Below are 25,029 nucleotides of genomic sequence, written 5' to 3'. Positions count from 1 at the left end.
ACTACTAAACAAAATTCCAAAGAAAATAGATGTAATTATTACTAAAGAGACAGCAGTAAAATGAATAATAAGGATATAAATCATATATATGAAGTTAAAATATAAAATCAGTTGAAGAAATAATTAAAATAAGTATATTTAGGACCCTAGAAGAAATAAATGAATAATATTCATAAAATCAGAATGATGAATTAGGAAAAACATATAGAAATGAGACAAAAGTGTATAGGAAGAAGAATGAGGTAGAAATACTTGAAATTAGAAGTATGATTGAAATTAAAACAACAAATTAAACTCTAGACTCACACAATTGGAGAATGGTGAGTGGGAAGATGAACCAATTAGTTACCCATAACACATTAAAGGCCGACGAAGGGGGAAAATAGACAAGCATAAAAGCACATTTAAGAGGAATGTAAGATGATGAAAAGGCTCCAACATACGTCTGATAAGTATTCCAAAAAAGAGAGGAGAAACAATATTATAGATCGACTAATGAAAAAGGTAATAGCTGAGAATATTAAAGAATTGAGAAAAAGAAAAAGACAGCTGGCCTCAGATTGAAGCTGCGTGAAGGTCTCTGTCTCAGCTTCTCAACTGTCATTGTAGCATGAAAGCAGCCATAGACAATATGTAAACAAATGGACATGGTTGTATGCCAGTAAAAACTTTATTTCTAAAAACAGGTAAGCTGCAAACTAAATTAGGCCAGGAGGTTGCAGTTTGACAACCCCTGATCTAAAGAATAACCATCGTTTACATTTTCCTGTATATGTCTCTAGATGTTCTTCATATGTACACATATGTATGTATCTATGTATATATGATGTATATTATACACACATAAATTTTAAAAGATATCATGTCATAACTGAATCACATATGAGTTGGAGCATGCTTGCTCTCATGAGTACCCACCTTTGAACAATTCTTAGCATCCATTATCACATCCAAAAAAAAAAATTCTACTCCCAAAATACTAATGAATGATGCTGATTTTAAATACAATTTTTTGAGGGACAATGGAGGAGGGTGTACATCACACCCCATTATAAAGCTTCCTAAAAGTCCCATTTGCTCATCTCTGCTTCTACCCACCGTTCTTCCTCCTGTAGCAGGCAGCTGACATTCACCTCTTCCTTCCACCTTCCTCTCTCAGCACAATTCTGCAGCCACCCTGGTTTTTACTCTTCTCCCTCACCCCAGCTATAATAATGCCCTCAGCCTGCATATTCCAACCACCCAGCAAAACAAAAACCCAGTAACTACAGGCTCAGCAAGAGAAAATTCCAGGGCCTAGCCATAGACAGATGACCTTATCATTTTTCCAGCACATTCCAGGGAGAATCTCAGTTTGTTCCATCTCAATATACCTCTACATCATTGGTTTTGAATTTTAATTAATTTATTGTTAGTATTATTATTTTACATTCTAAGATGTTGTTATGGAGCTGAAGGGGATAGGGTGGGAGGAGGAGGAAGGGGGGTTGTGGTCGAGGCCTGTGGTACCCCCCTTGTTCCAGCCAGGGAGCCCAGGGGGCTCCAGCAGCAGCTCAGTGGTGGCTGGGTTGGATGTGGACCATCACTGGTTTTGATGATCATACAGTATTTCATTGTATGCAAATATCGTTATTTATATGACCTAGCCCCCAATTTTTTGAACAAGAGGCTACATACTAAAAATCTTTTATTGACCGTGTCTCTTTTCTCACAAACCCATCCAATACAGTTGCATTGTTATCAGCCAATACCATTTATGCAACTGTGTGGAAAGCAAATTTTCAACATAAACTCTAGAAGCATATTTTATATTTAAAAAATCATGTTTTGAAATAGCAAATAGGTTTAAAAAGAAAAAAACCCAGAGGATTAGAAGTCAGAAAATTCAGGTTATAAGGCTCTTAAAATCTCTTCCTTGTGTTACTGTAGGCAAGGTTCTCAGGCATTTGTGGATCAGTTTCTCAAACAAATAACAGAAATGAAAACAATTGTCATCAGCTACTGTCACAGAAATGGCATGATAAAAATCTGTGTTAACTTCCTGTTGCTGCCCCAAATCAAGGCGTTGGCAGGGCTGCGCTCTCTCCGAGGGCTCTTGGAGAGAATCTTTCCTTGCCTCTTCCAGCTTCTGGTGGCTCCAGGAGATGCCTGGCTTGTGGCTGTGTCACTTCAATTTCCACTTTTGTCTTCACATGGCCACCTCCCCTGTGTCTGTGTCTTTTCCTCTTCTGTCTCTTATAAGGGCATTTGTTATTGTATTTAGGGTCCATGTGGATAATCCAGGAAGATCTCATCTCAAAATCCTTAACTTCCTTACATCTGCATAGATCCTTTTCCCAAATAAGGTTCTGGGGCTTAGGGTGTAGAAATATCATTTTGAAGTCCACCATTCAATCCACTACAATATCCTTTGTAGGTGTTCTGAGAACCTGGGATGAATAAGTAAAACCTTTGATTCAATCATAAATAAGCTGAATGTGAATCAAAAATGCTAGAAGTCATTTTTCCTACGCACTGCTGTACATTTGAATAATCTCTGTAATTTCTTTTCAGATCTATTTACATGTTTAAGTGTGAGCAATGAAGGTTATCAAGACAAATTTAAAATTTAGTAACTCACTCCTAAATGGATATTTTTGATTTTTTTAAGCGGTCATCTTGGTCAATGTTAGAACGCTCTGAGCAGCAGATTAGGGCTGCTTCTAATTTGGAGGAACTACTGCGAATCACGCACTCTGAGGACTGGAAGCTGTGGAGATGCCGGCTGAAGCTCAAAAGTTTTACCAGTCTGGACACTCGCTCAGCATCCCATCGGTCCACCAGGTTTGCCGCAACTTTCTATGACATTGATACACTAAAAGGTAGGTGTGTGGGTGTGAAGGTAAATTCTTTCTCTTTATCAGATAATAACAAATGCACCAACTTTTTCAAAAAATTTGAGAAGGACAGGCATGAAGAACTAAAGGGGGTCTTTGGTTTCATAGGTTTGTTATTAGTGCAGAATCCTGACGTTTTTATGTTTACTCAGTAGAGAAACATATTCAATATGATTTTGAGATTAAAAAAAAATCAACACAAAAGAACAATTCAAAATATAGAAATAATGTTATTTACTAAGTTAGAAGCAGTAAATAATCAGATCAATGTGTTACACCAATTTTGTTATTAACTCTCTCTTATGGATTTCAGGGTAATTCCTTGAGACACAGCAGTCCTGCTGGGCAGTAGTAAATAGTAGAGTATGAAGCCCTTAATCAGAGGCACTGTCTCATAACTGCCTAAATTTTAATTAAAATCTTACTGTTCCAACTTTCAAAACTCAGTTTTATAAAAAGGGAAAAAGCAACATTTAAGTAGAAGTTTAAACAAGGAATATTTTTATAAGCTGATTACCTTGTTCTTCAAGGATTCATGATTAATAGTAATGAATTAAATAATATCTATATTAATGCTTAATTGAGTAATTTATTTCTCATGCTTACAGCCTGCAGGCTCTTTTTATAAATATTCATAATCATAAATTTTAAAAACATTTTCTCAGGATAGAAGATTTTATTATGAAAAAAACCACAAAATATTGGTACATTGTGTAGTAGATGCAGTGCTCCTCAGCCAGTCAAACATCTTATATTTTGTGATCGAAGAAGCAACATGGAAGGAAAATTGGGATTAAGGAGTGAGAAAGGAAAAAGGATATGGAAAAGATGTTTTAATTTAAACACAGGGTCAGATTTCACAGAGTAACATTATATCTATATACTTAAAGCAGAGGTCCTCTCCATCCCTTCTAATGGAAACATGTTTACATATACGGGAATTCCGAATAATCTGGGGAGAGACCAGTACAAATTTTTGAAGATGGGGTAAACACGAAAAAGAGTTTGTCCGTTGCTGCATAACACATTACCCCAAAACATAGCTGCTTAAAACAATGCTTTTACCTCACAGTTTCTGTGGGTCAGAAATGCAGGTATGGCCTAGATGGGTTTCTCTGTTTCAGTGTGTCTCCAGAGGCTGCAATCAAGGTGTCGGCTTGGGCTCAATGGGGGCAGGATGTGCCTCCAAGTTCACTCAGTGCTTGTTTACAGGACTCAGTTTCTCACAGGCTGTTGGACTGAGGGTCCTGGTTCCTCGCTGACTTTTCCAATCTGGCAGCTTGCTTCATCGAAGCAGAGAAGGGGGGGGAGGAGGGAGAGGGAAAGAGAGAGATAGCGACTGCACTCTTTTTTTGACCTAATCATGGAAGTGGAATCCCATGGCTCCTGGAAGTGGCTCCTTCCATTAAAGTCTGTAAGTGTCTTAATCATAAAATTGAATCTTTTCCCCAAAACAGCCATAGAAAGGTTATACAGTCTTAAGTATCAAAGTGTCAAAATCTAATTTTAAAAAAGAAACTATAAGAAAAACAAGTACTGTTTTACAAGAAAGTGTGTAACTTTCTTTTTATTCCCAGAGGCATGTTTCTCTTTTTCTTGTTTCCCTCAAATTAGCTTTGGCCAGAGGATTGCTCCTTCCATTAAAATGAACGAGCTTATTACATCATTTTATATAAACATCAATATTGGGCACTTGGAAATGAGAAAACTCTGATTTGAAGAAAGATTAATTCCATTTCAACTTCCATTCATGTGTTTGCCAAGTTTAAATCCTACTATAGTTACTTAAGCAACCAACAGAAACATATTCTTGATGGTGCTAAAACCTACCCACACTTGGCTTCCAGTAGAAGAAAAGCTATCCAGCTGTATCCTGTAAATCGCTTGATAAATAACATTTACATGTTATTTCTGTACATGCTTCCATTTACTTTTGTATTAGCCAGCTTCTCCAGATGTGTCCAATGTAATTATGTACAGGACATGGTGTTCTTCCCCAAAGGGAAATAAACTATTATATTCTGTGAAGGTATTATATAAATGGGAAGGAACACTGACTTTGGATTTAATTATTTTTGCAAAAAAATTTGGGGTTTAAGGGCTGACCAAAAAATCAGTAAAGGGCCGAGCCCGTGGCGCACTTGGTAGAGTGCTGCGCTGGCAGCGCGGTGACGCTCCCGCCGCGGGTTCGGATCCTATATAGGACTGACCGGTGCACTCACTGGCTGAGTGTCGGTCACGAAAAAACGACAAAAAAAAAAAAAAAAAATTAAAAAAAAAAAATCAGTAAAAACGTGAAATTGACTGTGTTCAGCATAATCTTGGCACATGAAGGCATGTCAGGGCCATTTCATCTGCTGGCCGCAATGAACTTCCTCTCTGCAGTTATAGACGAGGAGTGGCAAAGAACCCAGTGCAGCCCTAGAGAGACGTGTGTGGAGGTTGCAAGCGAGCTGGGGAAGACCACCGACACATTCTTCAAGCCCCCTTGCGTGAACGTGTTCCGGTGCGGAGGCTGCTGCAATGAAGAAAGCCTCATCTGTATGAACACGAGCACCTCGTACATTTCCAAACAGGTATGGGACATCAGCAAGCGGGCCCTAGCCAAAGCCCTGGCGATGACAGTATTGGCAGCTCCAACTGACCTTGTTGACAAGCACTGTGCTAAATGCTTTATATGCATAATCTCATTTAATCCCTGAAACAAGCTAAAAGTGTATCTTATCCTCCTTTATAGATGAGAAAACTGAGGTTCACAGAGGTAACTTACTTATCCAGAGTTACACAGCTGATGAATGGCAAGATGGGATCAAACCCCGGTCTACGGGATTCAGAACCCGAACTCTTATCAGTTACTGTCTCTCTGATGCTACCATGTCAAGAATCAGAAAATCATACGGAAATTACTAGGACAGGATGTTAAAAGGAATAAAGATGGCTGCACTGTCTTGTGTATCCGTTAGGTTCTGAGTTGCTCAAATGGAAGACAGGAGAGTTTAATGAAGGGTATGCACAGGCTTGGGGAAAGGGGAAGGGATGGTGAAGCACCTGGGGCTAGCGAAAGAGGGAGCTGTTTCTACCCTTAGACTGAAGACGCAAGAGTAGGGAGCAGCTTGGGGAACCCAGAGGGAACGTGGAGAGGAGGGCTGATGGGCTGGCCACTGCCAATCCTTGGCCTGGCCAGGAGTAGGGGCAGAGGCTAGGAGAGGTCACAGGGCCTATAGGGGCAGCCCTTGGAGGCCAGCGTCCTGGGGCACAGAGCCTGGTGGGGAAGGAGGGAGAGTGGATGTCTCTGGAAAAGCAAAGAGAGAATATCCTGCAACAAAAGACCTTCGAAAATGATTCTGCAGTCCCCATGAAAGAAATATTCTCCCTTTCCATTTGATAAAATCCCCTTTGCTCAGTAGGTAAGTTTTCCCTTCTATGGCCCCCATATTTTTGTAAAATGTAATAAATGTTGCACATGGAAGCAGTACGAACAAACTTAGAAAAACAGTATGAAAAAGCTGTCAGTCAAACTACATTCCTTTTTGTTCAGTGTTGCAAATTCCTTGCATGTTGATACATTGATTTAATTGTCACATTTGCCTACACGATCTGTTCTCCTCATGATTGTGAAAAGAGGTAGTTCAATAAAATTACACATGCACCGAATATATCTCTGTTTGGTAGTTATCTTTGTTCATAGGTTAACTTATCCTTAATTTTTATTCTCCCTACCCTCTCAAATATCTTTTGAACTAGAGAGGATTTTTTCTAAATCCTTTTAGAGAATCTTGGAACTTCTGAAAATTCTGACCTCTACTATTTGACAGTCAGGAAAAAAATGACATAAGTATGGCTAAGCATCAACTGTTAGTAGAAACAAATCTTGCATAACATAAGAGGGTTTAGTTCATGATCATGTTATTCCCTAGAGCATAGCTGAAGCGTTGTGCAAGAAGATGAAGTTTATGCAAAGTAAACACTAGAAACGCTCTCACTTAGACTCATGGAAGTTCCATTACATACTGAGAGGTCAAAATAAACACAACCCTAATGGATTGTTACCACTTAATAGATAGTTGAGTGCTTTATTCTGACTGCTGTAGTCAACAAATGATTAGTTTTAAAGAATGTACTTAAGTGTAAGTGTACAGCAGTTTTTCTTTCCAAATATGCATATTTGCACATTTTAATAGTTTTAAAAAAACTACCTCTCACCCCAATGTTATGAACTATTTGATGAACTACCTCTTAGAAACAAAGTGAATAAATGAATACTCTGTGTAGTAAGGACTACACAGAATGGTGAGTGAATAGACAATGCGTTAAAATCAAGCTCAAATTCATCCACACATCACCCAACCACCATAGAAAGTTGTGCAATCTCTGTGTACATCTGTTTCTTCACCTGTCGGATGGGAATAATAAAAAGCCCACTCCATGATGCTGTTATAAGCGGTAAATAAATTAATATAAAAGTGCTTACGACAGAGGTTGGCATGTAGAAACATAAAAAGAATGATATACATGTTAGCTATAATTATTTGTTTAGACATGGTGATCTTGTATCAGTCACCTATTAATCCACAATGATATATAACACCCTAAAACTTAGTGGCTTCAAACAACAGTGAATTATTCTCACTCATGTATTTGAGGTTCAGTTAGTTTAGGATGGGCTCAGCTGGGCTTAACGCCAAGCTGCAGTGTGAGTCCAGGTCTGCTTGTGTCTGGCATCCCTTAGACCAGCAAACCTGACAGATCATGCTCTTCTCATGGCTAAGCAAAAGCATGAGAAAACAAGCCCCACAAAGCATGTACAGTTCAAATTTGTACTTGTGTCATGTCTGCTAACATCCCACTGGCCAAAGCAAGGGACATGGCCGAGTCCAGAGTCAAGAGATAGGAAACTATATTTTTTCAATAGATATGGCATGGGAAGGGATAAATAAATAGTTTGAATAATAATCTAACCCACCAAAGTCTCAAAGAATCTTCATAGCCTTAATCTCATTTAATCTTTAGAATTTACACGCAATTTAAAGGAGGAATAGGGACTAACAGTACCATTCTACAAGGGCTCCAGTAACACCAAACAGTTAAGAGATTTGACCAAACTTAGACACTTCATAAAGTTAGATAAGCCCCTGGGCTTGACTCCCATCCCAGCATTCTGCCATCCCTTATCGTTATTAGTTCCATTCTTAATGGACAACTTTGCTCAAGTCACTACCATAAATGACAAAGGCAAAAATGCAGACTGTAGAACATTTTAAAAAATAATATATGGAGAAAATTATATTTAGTGAAATAAGCCAGGCACAGAAAGAGAAATACTGCATGTTCTCACTTATTCATAGGAGCTAATAAAAATAAATAAATAAATATACAAACAAATGGCGGGGAGGGGAAGAAGACACAACAATCACAACAATTCCTTGAACTTGTTAAGACAAGTGAACAGATTTGATGTTGATGGGGGGAGGGGAGAGGGAGGGGGGGAAAGGAGGAACTGGTAAAGGGACATGAAAATCAACTATACTCTATATTGATAAATTAAAAGAAAAATAATATATGAAACAAAATTATATATGCATTATGGTTATCTTTCTCTGCTATAGCTTTTTGAGATATCAGTGCCTTTGACATCAGTACCTGAATTGGTGCCTGTTAAAGTTGCCAACCATACAGGTTGTAAGTGCTTGCCAACGGCCCCCCGCCATCCATACTCAATTATCAGAAGGTCCATCCAGATCCCAGAAGAAGATCGGTAGGCATTTCTTGTCCTCACTTGTGCTTGTTCTTGCCTTTGCCAAAGCTGTGTGTAGAGAATATTTCATTAATTATAGAAGTATTGCTTTCTCTTCAAGTTCTTAATCTTTTAGCTTCTAACCCAAATCTACTGGTAATAACTGTTTGGCAAATATATTTTTTACTAGGTGTTAGGTGTACATTGCAGCAAGACAAAAAGCTCGGTGGCTATGAACTAAGCATGTCTACTTATAGGCACCTTTGTTCTTATATGCACAGTCGAATGCAGTTGTAAAACTGCTCCAGCCTCAAATCTGGCACATGTCCCTTCATTCCAAAACGAGCATTAAATAAAATTCATTTCATGTTATTTGTATGTTTAAGTCTTGAAATGAGGGGGAAAAAAGATTCCTGGAGTCATTGAGAAGTGATAAAACTACGAGTTTTACAACTTTCTAAACTTTCCCCTTAACATTACCGAATGTAAAATTTTTATTTTAAATTAAAATGACTTAAAATTAATTTGACTTTGAAATTTTCTTGAAACTAATTTTGTGATTCCTTATGAGACAAATTATGAAACTGAAGTGCTCTGAAACCAAAGTTAAGAATCATTAACTTGAAAAAGAAAAAGGATTTAATATAGAAAAACAAATAAAGGGCAAATTACACTGAATGAAAAGACAAAGTAACTAAGTTAGATACTCACATTTTGCAAAGTAAAGCAAGAAATGTATTATATGATGGCAAGTGAGAGAGTAAGCTGGTGATTACATGTTAGTGAACAATGACCCAAGAAAACACCTCTACCTCTCTCAAGCAGAAGAAAAAGCTCATAAAAAGGAAATAATTATTCTCAAGATGTTCCTGATGTCCTGACCAATATGCTTACCTCCATTTTAAGGAAAATAATCTTAGGAGCTGTGTTAGAACAATATTTACTTTTAGTAGATAACCTGTTGGGCTGAGCCCGTGGGGCACTCGGTAGCGTGCTGCGCTAGCAGCGCGGCGACGCTCCGCCGCCGCGGGTTCAGATCCTATATAAGGATGAGCGGTGCACTCCCTGGCTGAGCGCCGGTCACGGAAAAAAGAAAAAAAAAAAAAAAAAAAGTAGATAACCTGTTGAGAACTATAATTTGAACAGTTTTAACACCTATCTTCCTAAAAAGACTGTTATTTTCAAAAATTACAGTTTAGTTTCTAAAGCTTTCCAAATAGAATATTTGTTATTACGTAATTACTATCTAATAAGATGCAGTTCATAAATATGAATTAAGCTCTTTAAAATCTTAACTAGTTTCGCATACTTATTATTTTTTGTGGTGAGAACATTTGAAATTTACTCTTAGCAATTTTGAAATATACAATGCAGTACATTATTGACTAGTCACCATGCTGTGCAATAGATCTAGAAACTTATTCTCATCTGAGATTAAAAATAAAAAATAAATTTAAAAATTTTAACTATTCTTCACTCAGAAATTTATTTAATATTCCAGAATTATGATTAACCTTGAAAGCTTTTAAATCTGGTTCGTTGTTTTCTTTTCCTAGCTGTTCCCATTCCAAGAAACTCTGTCCTATTGACATGCTGTGGGATAACAATAAATGTAAATGTGTTTTACAAGAAGAGGATCCACTTGCTGGAACAGAAGGTAATGATAGCAATAGTGAAATAATAATAGTTATAAAAATAACAACAATAGCAACAAGCATTATTGAGTACTTACTATAACCAGGCAATGTTGTAAGTCTTTTATATGTGTTAACTCATTTAATCCTCACAATAATCCTATAATGTACTATCATTATCCTTTTTTACAATAACAAAATGGACACACCAAGATATCTAGTAATTTCCTCAAGGTCACACAGCTAAAAATTGAAAGAAGCAGTCAGATTCCAGAGCCCTCTGTGCTATAACCATATAGTAAGTCCACCGATACATCAGTCTGCTTTTTAAGCTCAAAGAAAAGCCCAAAGTGATTAGAGCATCCTAAAGCATTGAATTTGAAAGGGAATGTTAAACTGTGATGAAAGCTGCCTCAGAACTAAACACTAGTCAACCATAGTTTACTAATTTATTTTTATAAAAGTCTCATAGGAACGTAAAGTAATTTTGGACTTGGTTTCTTTCAACTGCATCACGTGGAAAGAAAACATGCCAATAGTTTGAAAACAGAAATGGGGAATAAAAGAAAACTTTTTCTGGTACTAGGGCAAAGTAAAAGCAAACCATGTCTATTGAGCTAAGGGGAGCTGGGAACAAAATTAGATAGATTATCATTATTGCTCATAATCTGCAATGCTATGATTTTTGGTGATGAACATTTGGATGAAAACAGATGCGTTTTTTATTTCCCAGTTCCACTGAAAAAATCACAAGAAATCGTGCAATTTGAACCTTGCTTCTTTTAAACCATGACCTACAAGCAAGAATTAAACTCTAAGGAATCTGTGCTAGAAACTGTAAATAACAACTTACTTGCTATTCTTCTGTCTCCTAGCTTCCTTCTAAATGTTCCCATGAAAGCTCAACCCAGGGTGTGAGGGAAACTTGAAGTTCATGTTGTTTAAATGCCCCTACAGATCTTGAATGACCTCCACACCCTTCCACCAAGTGTTCAGCCATCCTGGGCCAGAAGAGATATCAGTTATCTGAGGCAGCACCAAGGACTGCATATTGAGCCTAAATCTCTCTCTCTGTAGAACAGACTGTCCAATGGAATATGAGAGTCACATACATAACTTACATTTTATATAGTTCACATTAAAAAGGTAAAAAGAAACTGGTGAAATTAATTTTAATATATATTAATTAATCCAATATATCCAAAATAGTATCATTGCAACATGAAATCAATATAAAAATTATTAATGAGATGGCCTGTATTCTTTGTGCTAAGTCTTTGAAATTCAGCGTGTATTTTACATTTACAACACATCTCAATTTGAACTCTCCATTTCGTGCCCAATAGTCTAATATGGCCCACAGCTACCTTGTTGGACAGCTCAGCTTGAAAGCATCATCATTAATTCAGGCTTTACCCTACAGAGCCATGTAAAACCAATCTAATTCTTTATCCATGTGACTTATTGTTTAATAGTGTTAGAAAGTTATCATGGGAGGAAATATACATTGAGCTTAAAGGCTGCTCTAGGGCCGAACCCGTGGCGCACTCGGTAGAGTGCTGCGCTGGGAGCGCGGCGACGCTCCCGCCGCGGGTTCGGATCCTATATAGGACTGACCCGTGCACTCACTGGCTGAGTGCCGGTCACGAAAAAACGACAAAAAATAAAAAATAAAAATAAAAAAAATAAAGGCTGCTCTGGTTGAGGATTCCCAGGCACACAGCCTCTGAGACAGAGTTTTGTACGCAGGAGATTTGCAAGCAGGCACAACACATTAAAGAGAGGTAGCTTAGGGCCGAGCCCGTGGCGCACTTGGGAGAGTGCGGCACTGGGAGCGCAGCAACGCTCCCGCCGCGGGTTCGGATCCTTTATAGGAATGGCCGGTGCACTCACTGGCTGAGTGCCGGTCACGAAAAAGACAAAAAAAAAAAAAAAAAGGTAGCTTACTGCAATACAGTTGCTAAGAGGTGTCAGCCAATCCTACGGGGAGTTGAAGCTCAGACCCCTTTGATGGGATGTCTCAAATACAGGCAAAGGAGCTGGGCCCTATGGACTGGTCATTGGATATAGGCTGTCTCAGGGAGGTGACCTGACCTTAGGTAAGGCAGCTTCTTTCTGCTGGAGGTAATTCCTAGGGAGGGACTCAGCCAGTACAAATGTGAGTTGAGGGTGAAAAAAGTAGTCAGAGAGGAGAAAAGTGCTCTGAGCACTCAGGGCTGGAGGTGAGAGAACAGCATGTACAGGGTGCAAGAAGAAGTTCAGCTGGGTGGGGACATAATGCGAGGGGCTGTGTAGATGTGAGAGAGGAACTGGGGAGGGTCACGGGGTGGAACGGAAGGACCTTGTGTGGAGCTTGGACATGATGCTAAGAACAAAAGGAAACCACTCAACTGGTTGGAGCAGGAGAGTGACAGCATCCATTAGATTCTAACAGTATCAAACCAGTGACAATGTAGAAGAGGATGGGTTGGTCTGGGATAGGAAAGGAGGCAGGGGACCTTTTGGGAAGTTGTAGCAATGACAGAAGTGAGAGCCATAGGTAGACTGGATCACGATCACTTCTAATTTTCATCTCCCACAACTCCCTAATGTGGGCCAAGTTCACGTTCATTACTCCAGTGGCCCCATCAAACTGGTGATATATACTGAGCTTACTGCTCACTAAACTTCTTTTTCATACATGTGGCTATAAAGCCAACTGACTTTTCTACAATGGCTTCTCTTTCCCAAATGAACTCATTTGGGTTAGTGAATCCAAGTCCAATTTAATGTCACCTTGTTAGATTCAGATCATTGCTCTAAACTCTTAAAATGAATGAACAAATAATACAAAAACAAAAGAAAAAACTGAGGTCTCAGTTCTGCATTTTAAAGTATTTAATATGTTCTTTCCTTCTTGAAGAAAGCCACAATTTCAAGAACTCCTTTGGAAAAATTTCATCAGTTTGTTGATAAAAATGGTAAATGGAACAAGGCTGAGGATAGAACACACTGGTATCCCATCATCAACTTCCCGAGAGATGGAAATCAATGTGTAATATTTCAGGATATCACTCTTAACTAATAGTTCCACTCAGTTCTCCTGCAGCCAGTTTGTGTTCATTTGAACTTGCCCATAAGGATGTGAGGACAGCCTCTGCCAAATAACCTGCTGAAATTCTGCAAACACTTTGTGGACTGTTTCCTTAAACCACCCTGTTCAAGAATGGAGTTGGTCCCGTCTGAAGTGTTCTGAGTTAATCTCTGCTGCCACCTAGTGATTAGTGCAAATCTTTTAAGAACTTCTTAACTATCCTTTAACAATCTATTCTCCTCTTGCCTCCAAGTGACATCTGCCTCAGTGGCATATGGCTTACAAAGCTTGCATTTTTCCTCTTCACAGAAATTCAGAATGCAGTCTTCCCAGATCTAGCTTTCCAGCACCCATTTCACAAAATTTCTCAAGCATCATCAATTACAGAGCAGTTAAAACTAGAAGACTGAATGACATGAGATTGCCATTTGGGTATGTCATTAATGGACAGATAATGGCAAGAATATATGCTTTAACCCAATGTCTTGGAACGCTGGATGGCAGTTTCAGAGCCTCTGTACATCGGCCTACTTCAGTACCCTTTTATTACACCAAATAAATCCAACAACGTTTATCGTGTGCCTGTGTTATGCCAGAACATGAGACCTTGAGGATGTTTTACTTAAGAGGGGAAACATAGAAGTAAAAAGACAAATGTAGTCAATGCAAGAAAGGAAAGGATGGAAAGTTGCGCAGGGCAAGGGCACTTAGGTAAACTTACAGATGCTAGGAAAGATAACAGGGGAAAGGATGACGGGCAAAGGGAAGGGCAAGGCCAAAGGCATGGGGCTGAGAGATGCTGGCAAATCACGGAAACAGAAAGTACTGTAAATTGGTATGGATGGAACATAGGATATATGAGAGAGAGAAACAGACAGACGGACAGAAGATGAGTCTGGGAGGTTATTAGGGTCTAGTTCATGGGTCTCGTATATCCTGATGGGAAAATTGGCTTTTATTGTGGGGCACTTAAAGCAGTGGAGGTAAGTGATAATCATGTGGATAAAAGATTGGAGGAATAAAACTTGTGGTGGTCAGATGAGTGACATCCATCTACACAGGAAATACAAGCTACTTACCGAATTGAGGCAGTGGCAGTGGTGATGGAAAAGAAAAAACAAATTCAGGGAGGCAGAACTGAGTGGACGTGGTGATTAGACTTAATACAGCAGGTGAGGCAAGAGCGCTGGCCTTTCCCTAAACAAGGCCAACGGGAAGAGAAGCAGGTTTGGGGAGGAAACGAAACATGCACTTTCCTCCAAAACTTTCAAGCATGCTAAGGTGACATAGTCAAGTTCTTCCAAAGTTTCTGTCTGTTCCATTTGTTTGCAATGAATTTCAACTTGTTGATCAGAATTGGACATGGTGTAGTAGCTATCCATTGTTTTGTATATCTTCTTGAAGAATCTGTCAGATAAGCATGTCAAAAACTTCTCAGATCTTCCTCTTGAGCTGAATGTATCTTCTAGCAGATACCTATGAAATCAAAGTTCATTGTTACTATTGTATATTTTATGCCAGTGTTATGATCTGTGGTGAGGAAATACATCACTGTTACTACCCTCAGTCTGGAAGATCTGATTAGTATTTCTATAACACCAATACTTCTGTTCCTCTCTCCTTTTAATCTTCCCTTAGAATCCTATATTTTATTACTAATACTTTGTTGTGGAAGTTTGCATTTTTAACAAATCACCAACCTAAAACTTTCTAAAAAGAAATCTATCAAAAATATTCAGCTTATGATTTTTTATCACCAACCGAAGAAAGCACATACATTCTGTTCATATTGCAAAATCAGAGGTGAATCTCCTTAACCCTGTGAAAAAAATAGGGGCAAAAATCTACAGGAAAGGAGATTAGGTGAATCCAAGTCATTTTTGGATGATGTAAAATATTCAATCAACTTTGGCGATCACATTATCTGTGCTACAGCTAGCTGACCAACATGTTTCTATCTCTGTTTAGACCTCTCTCATCTCCAGGAACCAGCTCTCTGTGGGCCACACATGAAGTTTGATGAAGATCGTTGTGAGTGTGTCTGTAAAACACCGTGTCCCAGAGATCTCATCCAGCACCCAGAAAACTGCAGTTGCTTTGAGTGCAAAGAAAGTCTGGAGAGCTGCTGCCAGAAGCACAAGATATTTCATCCAGACACCTGCAGGTGAATGGCTTGTTCACTTTCGCCTTGACTCATTGACATTTAATGTAAATACCATGTTGGTTAGGTAGGATTCCATATTAAGCCAATCTTTTTCTCAGTGCCCAAGTTCCTTTTTGGTAGTAAAGCAGAGTTCTGGTAACTAAGAGATAAGCAAGATTACATAGCGGGATGATTATTTGTGAAATTAAGAAAATTTTGCCTGCTCTCACGGGTTTATACCTCTTAAGCAAAAAATAAATTGATGAGATTTAAACAATTATTTTGGGGAGGGGAGATTTCAGATCAGCAAACTATTTGTTTCAATCTCTCTCTCACTGTATATGTCCGTGCATGTTTGTTTTTTCTTTGATGAAGGGGATGTCACAGGATTTACATAGCAAGAAATTTATTGATGAATAAACACTTGGAGGTTACTGATTGGGCTTTAATAGATTTTAAATCCTTGTAGGATAAACCAGACAGGATTTTATATTAACATTTTAAATACATGTTTGGAAATTTTCCTTTGAAAATGTAATCAGATCTGAACAGAGTTATTCCTTTGAATTCAGTTTTTGATTCTCAATTCCCATCTTTACTTTCTTTTGCAACAGCTGTGAGGACAAATGCCCCTTTCATACCAGAACATGTGTAAATGGAAAACCAGCATGTGCAAAGCATTGCCGCTTTCCAAAGGAGAAAAGGGCTGCCCAGGGGCTCCACAGCCGAGAGGATCCTTGATTAAGCTTTGTTCCAAGTTCCCCATCCCTGTCATTTTAAACAGCATTCTGCTTTGCAAAGTTGCTGTCACTTTTTTTTCCAGGTGTTAGAAAAAAATCCATTTTACATAGTAGTACCACAGTGAATCCAGACTAACCTTCCATTCAACACAAGCTGAGGACTTCCTGGTTCATTGACAGATATCTTCTAGCTGCAGATGTCTCTGCACACCAAGGAATGGAGGGGGGGTGTGACATGTGGAATGCTTTTTTGGTGAATGAGAAAGGTTTTCTCATCATGGAATGACAGGTGCCATGTGATTGATTCCTCAGAGCAGATGAGGAAAACTGCGTGGTCTCTGAGTCCTTTGCTAATTACAACTCTCTTGTGAATTATTCTGATTCTTTCTTATGCAGAATTTGATTTGTATGATCAGCACTGACTTTCTGATTACTGTCCAGCTTGTAGTTTTTGAGTTTAGTGAACTATCATCTGATGTTTCATATTTAAGTGTATTTAAAGAAAATAAACACCATTATTCAAGCCATAGAATTTTGTGTTATTAATATGCTGCCACTCTACATTTTAGGCTAAAGAACAATTATTTTAAAGAGAAAAAGGATTTAGGAAGTGGGAAGTGCAAGGAGAGGCATGAACACAACAAAACTAGACCTCAGTTTTCGGAAACTGAGGAAGTAGCTCTCAGAAGGTTTAAGACTCTTAACGAGATTAAACAAATATGACCCAAGAATCAGCTGGGAACCACTGCTTTGAGATTAAATTGTACTCAACTTGATCCCCATCCCATGACAGAGGGAAGCCCACTGATGCCCTTGACTTTGTAAGACTTGTGCACCGTGCACAAATCTCACAAGTCAGGATGGCTCACCTCACAAAGACCATGAGACAGAGACCGCTGCAATCAAGCAAGAGGAGTTTATTCCAGCATGCTGGGGTCACTCAGTCTCCTGGACAGGAGCGACCCCGAGCTCTTAACACAAGCACTTTTTATACAGTTTTTTAGACAGACTTTGGCAACAGGATGAGTTGTTTATTGTTTACGGGTTATCAGAGGTGACCTTTGGATTTATTGGTGGGCTTTAGCGGGCTGGCACACCAATAAGGAATAGTGTATTTCCCAATCGTTTATCTTCCTTGTGGCCAGGTGGCCTCTAGATAAGGAACTGGTCAGTTCCTGGAAGCGGGTGGTGATTACTCCCTTCCTGGAATTTAGTGTGCCTGGGCCTGCCTTGACTTGCCTGGCCTCTGCATATCCCCTTAGAAGCTGCCTTACTTAAAATGGCATTAGTTATGTTTTCTCATCAGAAGCAAATTGTGCATGTTAAAGTTATATTTTATTCTTACAACTTCTTTGAGGATTTGTGTTTCTTCTGGCTGCTTCTGGCTCCAAGTTTCTGCACTTGCTCTACTCAGTCTCATTCACATCTCAACTATCATAGCAACATTTTTCTCTCTGTTCCACAGCTACCCTGGAAGGGAACACAATCCTTTTTCCTTTGCTCTTTCTCCAAAGTACTCCCACATATAATTTGTTGGCAGCATAGACTTTACTGAATTTTGTTATAACATAGGGAATTTTGTAGCATTAGCATTGAGTTATTTACCAAACAGAAATTAATCCCCCCATAGTATCTTGCATACATAAATAGATAGACATATGCGTGTGTGTGCACACACAGCACCCAAACAATCTATCACAGCAGTTACCACAGAGTTGTATACATAGTTGTGTTCATGTTTATCTCCCTACTATACTATACTGTAACCTCCTTATGATCAAAAACTGTGTCCCCGTCAAGTGTGTGTTACCCAAGATTCTCAGGCCAGACCACCCAGGAGCAGTGCAATCACAAGAAGAAAGATCATGATGAACAAATGTAATGATAAGCAAATGTCGCTGCATAGTAGCATTGTTGGATCCTGGCCCAAATCGCCCGCCCTTCCTCTGGCAGGGTTCTTAAGCAGTTCCTGAATTCTCCCCTCCTTCACTGCAGTTCTCTGAGGCCTATGGCTCCAGGCCCTCTTATCTTTTCCTAGCTTTAGTTCTCTGTCCTTGCCTGAGGGACATGGGCTGACCTTTACCTGGAAGTGGGACCTGTTCCTGCTGTGCTGCCATTGTCATTGCTGTTGTCATTTACTGGTGCTGACCCAGTCACTCCTCTCCTGACATTATTCCTCTTGCTCTCACCTTATGACCTTCCTTCTAGTTTTACTATTTTGTAATCAGGCTTCTGAAAGGGCTCACACATAACTTATTTTTTTAAACATATGTAGCATTCAACTCCTTGCTTTGTCCTTTCATTCAGTTTCTACCACTTCCCTCCTCCATGATATTTGGTTAAGTTCCCTTGAGAGCTGGGGCAGAAGACAATCCAAGGAACACTGCACAATTAAAGGAGTCACTTTGCTCATCTTTGACCGATAAAAAGAGAGGCCAAAGCACTGACAATAAGACAAGACCTGAGTTTAAGGAAAGGCTCTGCCATCTAATTGCATTGTGAGGCTACCTCATAGTGCCTCAGTTTCCTCACTTGTCAAATGTGAATGATCTCATCTCCCTACATCTCTGAACTGACAATTCCACTTGAGTTACCATTAGTGAAAAAAATTTGAACAATACAATGTAGTTTAAAAGTCAAAGGGATTATCCCAAAGGAGAAAAGCAAGACTGTGAGCCAATCCCAGGAGTGTGGGACCTCTGGGAAGTTCTTGGCTTACGCTGGATCCTTGGATCTGTCCTAAAACTAACTCAGACCATGTTTTGGCTTGAAGTGGCTCTGGCTTCATAGCTGCCACTTAGATGGAGATATTATAGGGAACCCTAGGTTAGGCCAAAACTGTATGAAATCTGGCTTTGCTCTTTTAAAACCACCTCCCCCTGTTTCCTCCCCAACTCCCAATAACCACCAAGATATCTACACTTGGATCCCTGAGGCTGGATCAGGATGGGGCTGGTCCTGGAGGGCAAAGATGGTGTAACCAGTCTGTTGCTTTATTAGAGCTCACTAGTCATTGCACAGGAGTATTTGTCCTACTAAAAGCCCTAGAATTTCTGAAAATTCTCAATTTGTTGCAAAATAAAAATATGTGAGAAGCCCCAAGAATTTAAAGCAAACACAGTAAATGCCAGCAATGCATGCTGTCCCTGAATATCAAAGCCATAAGGTCAGAGAATTATTAATATGACAGCACAGATCATAAATCTGTAACTAAAATACTGTGGTGGCAGGCCCTTTAAAGATGGAAACATATTGAGCAGCATAATGCTCAAAGTTGGATGAAGATTAAAATACTGTCTGGGATACTTAATAAAGATGAGACAAATAGCATACTTTAAGGCCTTTAAGGAAAGCCATACTTCAATAAAAATTGCAAGCTTAATGAATTTGGTCATTTGGTCAAGAGCTGAACTTCGTCTAATTTACTCTTAATCTTCAGTGTTAGAACAATGTCTTGGATATATTAGGGTCCAATAAATATTTAATAAATAATAAATTATTGAGTTGATTTTATGACCAGTGAATGAAAAAAAATCTATAAAATGAAAGCCAAGAATAATTTTACATAACTCATATTGTTCAATCTCAGCTAGATTATATGCATATCTGAATTAGTCAGGTGTTGCAACTCTAGAAAGGAATTTAATTAATATACTTTTGAAATATTTGTGAGATGAAAAATGTCCAAAAATATTCTGTTACTTGACCCTTGTAATATCTTAGTTTAAAAAAGTCTGCCTTTGGTAATTTAATCACTGATATTGTTTGTTCTAAAACAGGCAGTGGACTGAAATTGACCCGTGGGCCAAAATACATGCTGGTAAGCAATGGCCCGCAGGCCAATTTCAGCCCACTGCCTGTTTTTATAAATAATTTTTTATTGGATCGTAGTCATGGTCATTTGTCTATATATTGCCTATGGCTGCTTTAGCTCTAAAACAGCAGAGTTGAGTCGTTGCAACAGAGACTACATAGCCTACAATGCCTAAAATACTTACTATTTGGTTCTTTATAGAAAGAGTTAGCCAACCCCTGGTGTAAAATGTTCTTTACTTTATCAAGTGTTATTAATTAATATTAAATAGAAAGAATTAGACTGTTTCTTGAGCCCTTACAGAAAAAGGCCCTATTACCTGGCCTGGATGGGTTGTTAGAATCAGCTGTCCTTGCCTTACTTTAGCCATTGCATAGAGCATGCAATCTCATGAAGTTAGAGAGTATCTATGATTTAAATTTCATCTCTCAGCAATTTAAATAAAGTCATGGATACATTTATTAGAGGATTCTAGTTAAGTTCATGGTATATCTCTAAAAGTTTAGGGTTGATGGCATGAACTCTGAGTAGAGATAGTGCATTAACACATTGATCTACTTTTACTCCCTTCCAATGCTTCGAGCAAAGGGATTTTTTTAAAAAAGCATAAATCCACAAGGACAGGATGAATGGGTAAGTTGAAAGAAACAACAACATTCGGAAAGCTAAAAGCATGTGAATGAGTTGTAAATTATATGGAAGACCCGCCCCCCACCACCAAAAAAAAAAAAAAGAAAGAATTTAAGCCGACAGTGGGGAAAGCTGAGTCCCCAAAAGGCTCAGAAATTGGTGTAACAAGTACCTTTAAAGTGGGGTGAGTGCCCTTCCTGAACTGAGGCAAAACATGCGTTATTAATTCTCTGGCTGGGATAAAAGAGAGAGCAACTAGACTGGAGACACCTGGCATTCATAAGGGCAGGGTATGAACTGACAACAAGAGGATTAAGTGAATGTGCGCATACTAGATGCTAAGGCCCTCAGCCCTCAGCCCTCTAGTGCAACCACAATGCCAGCAGTCAGGCCTTTACTTGAAAAACATTTCTCTGGGGGGAATGTGACCAGCCCAAGAGGAAAAACCTAAAAAATACTGAAATCAGCTGGGAGGGAAGATTCTCAGCAAAGCCCCACAAGCAGGTCAACAAGCCCCATTCCTAGGCTCAGATTTCTGATCAGCTCTTTTGTCCCTTGCTTTTAAATATGAGCGAGCAACCATGAATTTCCAGACATCTGGGAAAAACCTCTTATGTGAAGGACAGAGAGTAAAACAAACAAGAAGGAAAAAAAGAAAAGGCAATTTGGATTAAACAGAGACTAAGTAGGGAGAAAAAATCTTCAAATCATTAATATCCAGGGGTGGGGAAAGAAATGAAACTAATAAATAAAATGGAGGTGCTATTTAAAAAGAAACTGTCAGAGAACATCATAGAGCTCTAGGGAACTAAAATTATTATAATGGAAATTAAGAAATCAATAGAAAAACTGGAAGATGGAGTTGAAGAAATTTCCCAGGAGGTAGAATAAAAAGAAGTGGAAATTAAAAGTGAAAAGATAAGGTCTAATATCAGAATAAAGAAGTTGCAGAAAATGACAGACGATGGAAGAATATGTAATCAACAATTTAAAAATTCAAGAAAAATTTTCAGAACTGAAGCACATGAGTTGGCAAATGAAAAGGCTCTATGAGTGCGCAGCCCAAAAGATGAAAATGTACCTATTCCAAAGCACAAAATTATGAAATCTCAAGACACGGGACACTAAGAAATAATTATATAAGCTTCTAGAGTAAAAAAATTATAATAATTTAATACAAAGTGTCAGGAATCAGAATGACATTAGATTTCTCAATAGCAACACTGAAAAGCTAGAAGACTAGAGCAATGCTGCTAAAATTCTGAAGGAAAAGAATTTCTATCCTAGTATTTGGAACCCAAACTTTCAGTAAATTTGAAGGGATGAAAAATACATTTTTGCCTATTTTGAAGACCATCCTCCAGTAGTTTTCTGAGGAAGAGTGCATGGGATTTGGGGGATTTTCTAAGACCTGGCATGTCTGAAAATGTATTTTTCATCCCTTCAAGGAGGAAGACATTGCTCAAGCAAATCCCAGTCTCCTGTGATTTTCATTGCCTCTAGAATAGATCAAGTTCTCATTTCCTCTAATCTTAAGCTATAATATGCACACTAACCACTCAGGATCTTGTTAAAATGCAAATTCTGCTTCAGTAGGTATGAACTGGGGCCTGAGAGTCTGCATTTTTTTTTTTAACCAGCTCCCAGGTGCTGCTGCTTCTGCTGCTGCTGCTGATCTGCAAACCACACTTTGAATTGCAAGGGGACTCTGGACTACTGAAACAGCCTAACTGGTCTTTTCTCCAGCTGTGACACTCTTTCACCCCCCTTTCCTCCATCTACTAGAATAATCTTCCTAAGACAAAGCTTGGATTATGATTTGATGTTTGGTCATTATGTCCTGCATTACAGAGAAGTGACTGCCCCAGTGCTATTTTCCACTACACTAATTTTTCTTTCAACTTTGTCTAGCCTAAATTTTATCTATGTAATAAATTTTTTAAATGTTAGTAACTTTTTCATGTTCAAGATTTCTAATTGATTCTTTTATATCCATTGGCATTTGCTTCATTTCTGCACAGTTTTGTTCCTAAATTTTTATTCTTTTTTAGAAAGTTCACATTTTTCTATTATTTTAATTTCATCTAGAGTAAATTCATCTTCCATTGTTATATTTGTGTGTTGTCTTTCTAATCTTGAGTGAGAAGGTGCTCTCTCTCTCTCTCTTTCTGTCTCTGTATGTGTGTGTGTGTTTCCTTATATCTCCCAGATTAACCGTGATAGTTGCATATTGCAGATCATGTGGCTTGGTTCAGTTTTGTTAGCAAGATTGTATCCCCAGACAGGCAGCAACTGTTGGCAACAAATTCTTTCAATCTCCATTCACAAGTGAGGGAGATCATTAAGTAATGAAACTTGGTTGAGTTACATGTTGCTGTGTAACAAACCACCCTGGAACTTAGTGTCCTGAGACACTTTTATCATTATTTTAAAGTGCACTCCTTCTACTTCTGTGGGTTGACTAGGATCAGCTAGGATCACCCCAATGGTTGTATTAAGCTGGGAACTCATCTACTGCAGGAATACCCAAGATAATTTCTCATTCTTAAGGGCATCTCTCTATGGGGCTTTTCATCATTTAATACCTTGCTTGAGCTTCTTCACAGCGTCCTCGTGGCATCTGATGGTATTCCTTGTATTCCCCACGAAGACTTTTACAGAGTAGGTACTCAGTAAATGTTTGATGATAAAGATAGGAAATATTTGTTCTATTCTGGAAAAATGTCACAACTCTTTTGAAGAAGTATTGGCATCAGGATCTTAGAAGATTTATGCAGAATTCCAAATGTGTATTGTGATCAGAACTATGGCAGGGGCAAACCAGGGACTCAATAAATGAGGCTTAACCCTTGTTTATACCTTCCAGGATTTCTACCCCACTCTTTGCCTTAAAACGTTTTACAAAAATGAAAAGGAGATCAAAGCAATGCTTTATCATCTGGTAGTATCGCTTTTATCTGTGAAACCAACTGCAAATTATTAAGCTTGACTAAGTGTCCTCGAGTCTTCATCACCTTTTAACACAGGGAGGAATATCGATTGCTGCTTGAGCCTTACACATTAAAGTTAACCCATTAATACACTTCAAATCCTACATCCAAAACGCTCTTTGAATGATGTCACCGCACGGTAATTTTTATAAGGTACACTCCATGGATGTCTAATATGTGCCAGAGAGTGTGCTGGTATTGGGTAGAGAAAATCATTAATACAACTAAAACCTATTCACTCTCTATCACCAAGAACAGACCCTGCCTCAGCTTACTATGTGGCAGGGAAGGCAGACATTTAACAAGCAAGTACAATTGCCAGTTTTCAGAAGGACGTCCGTGTGAGATCCCAAGACACAAGTCATCAAGGATCAGAGTGAGGAAGAATGGGGACAACAATCAAGCAAACAACTTGAATATCGACCTGATAAAGGCTATGCCAGCATATGACCAAAGTACTAACAAAATACAAAAGTAGGGGTATTTAATTCTCTCTAGAGGCTTAGGAAGGGCATCAGGAAGGAGCTGAAATCTTCAGGGATGAGTAGGCTTACCTCAGGCTTAAAAGGGATGCCGGCAATGGCGGTGATGACGGTGCTCAGAAAGGAATTTGTTCTTGAAAGTGCACGCATGGCAGGGCTGGGGAACTGCACGTACCTACTGCTAGGGGTGGGTGGCCATCAGACCACTCTAACTAATTCTTTAGCTTCTTGGCCAAGCACCACCATAGCTAGTTGAATCAGTTTGAGTGGGAGTTGATATTTCAGATCAGACCTCAGATTTTCCCCACAGAGTGCCAGATAAAATAAAAGATCCCCAGTTAAATTTGAATTTCAGATAAACCACGAATCATTTTTTTGTGAAGTCCCCAATATTTGGGACATACTTATATTAAAAATTATTTGTTGACTATATGAAATTCAAAGTCCATATTTTTATTTGCTTTGCTTTGATTGGAGTTTTTATTTGTTCATTTTTTTCTATCACAAATAAATGTTGCTACCTCTGCCAACCCTACCAGAGTGGTAAGAACCAGCACGATTCTGCAGTGGCACCGATGATCACAAAACAAAACGCCACCGTGACCCTGGCGTTCTGTAGTCTGATCACCCAAAAGTCTCGCCAATTGGAAGCAAGCAGGGACAGAACGGGCTTCCAGAAAAGAGACGCTGTCACTAGGCAACCAGGGCACACACCCAGGCGACCGGCCGCAGCGCCGAGGTGACATACGCAAGCGCGCGCTGACGTGTAATCCCGCGTTAAAGGGTGGGGACGATTTAGCGTCGCTCTTGCTTGTGACCCCACTGCCTCTTTGTGATTGGCTGCCTTGGGGGTGCGGCCCTCGGGCGCGGACGTTCCCAATTGGTACTTCGGTGCAGCGGGGCGGGACTCCGG

At 39.0% G+C, this 25,029-nt stretch overlaps 1 protein-coding gene across 1 annotated transcript in view; it reads left to right on the top strand.

Moving 5' to 3' along the window:
- The window catches only part of VEGFD (vascular endothelial growth factor D), a 31,643-nt gene extending 15,300 nt beyond the window's left edge, over positions 1-16,343 (top strand). The window contains exons 2-7 of the mRNA XM_063084293.1: positions 2,651-2,861; positions 5,262-5,452; positions 8,483-8,631; positions 10,167-10,267; positions 15,286-15,481; positions 16,075-16,343. Of these exons, the coding sequence (XP_062940363.1) occupies positions 2,651-2,861; positions 5,262-5,452; positions 8,483-8,631; positions 10,167-10,267; positions 15,286-15,481; positions 16,075-16,201 (975 nt within the window). The 3' untranslated portion in view covers positions 16,202-16,343. The remainder of the gene's footprint in view (positions 1-2,650; positions 2,862-5,261; positions 5,453-8,482; positions 8,632-10,166; positions 10,268-15,285; positions 15,482-16,074) is intronic.
- The last annotated feature ends 8,686 nt before the right edge of the window (positions 16,344-25,029 follow it).

This window comes from Cynocephalus volans, chromosome X, assembly GCF_027409185.1.
Source record: "Cynocephalus volans isolate mCynVol1 chromosome X, mCynVol1.pri, whole genome shotgun sequence".
Lineage (NCBI taxonomy): Eukaryota > Metazoa > Chordata > Mammalia > Dermoptera > Cynocephalidae > Cynocephalus > Cynocephalus volans.
This window is presented reverse-complemented; position numbering and strand designations above follow the sequence as displayed.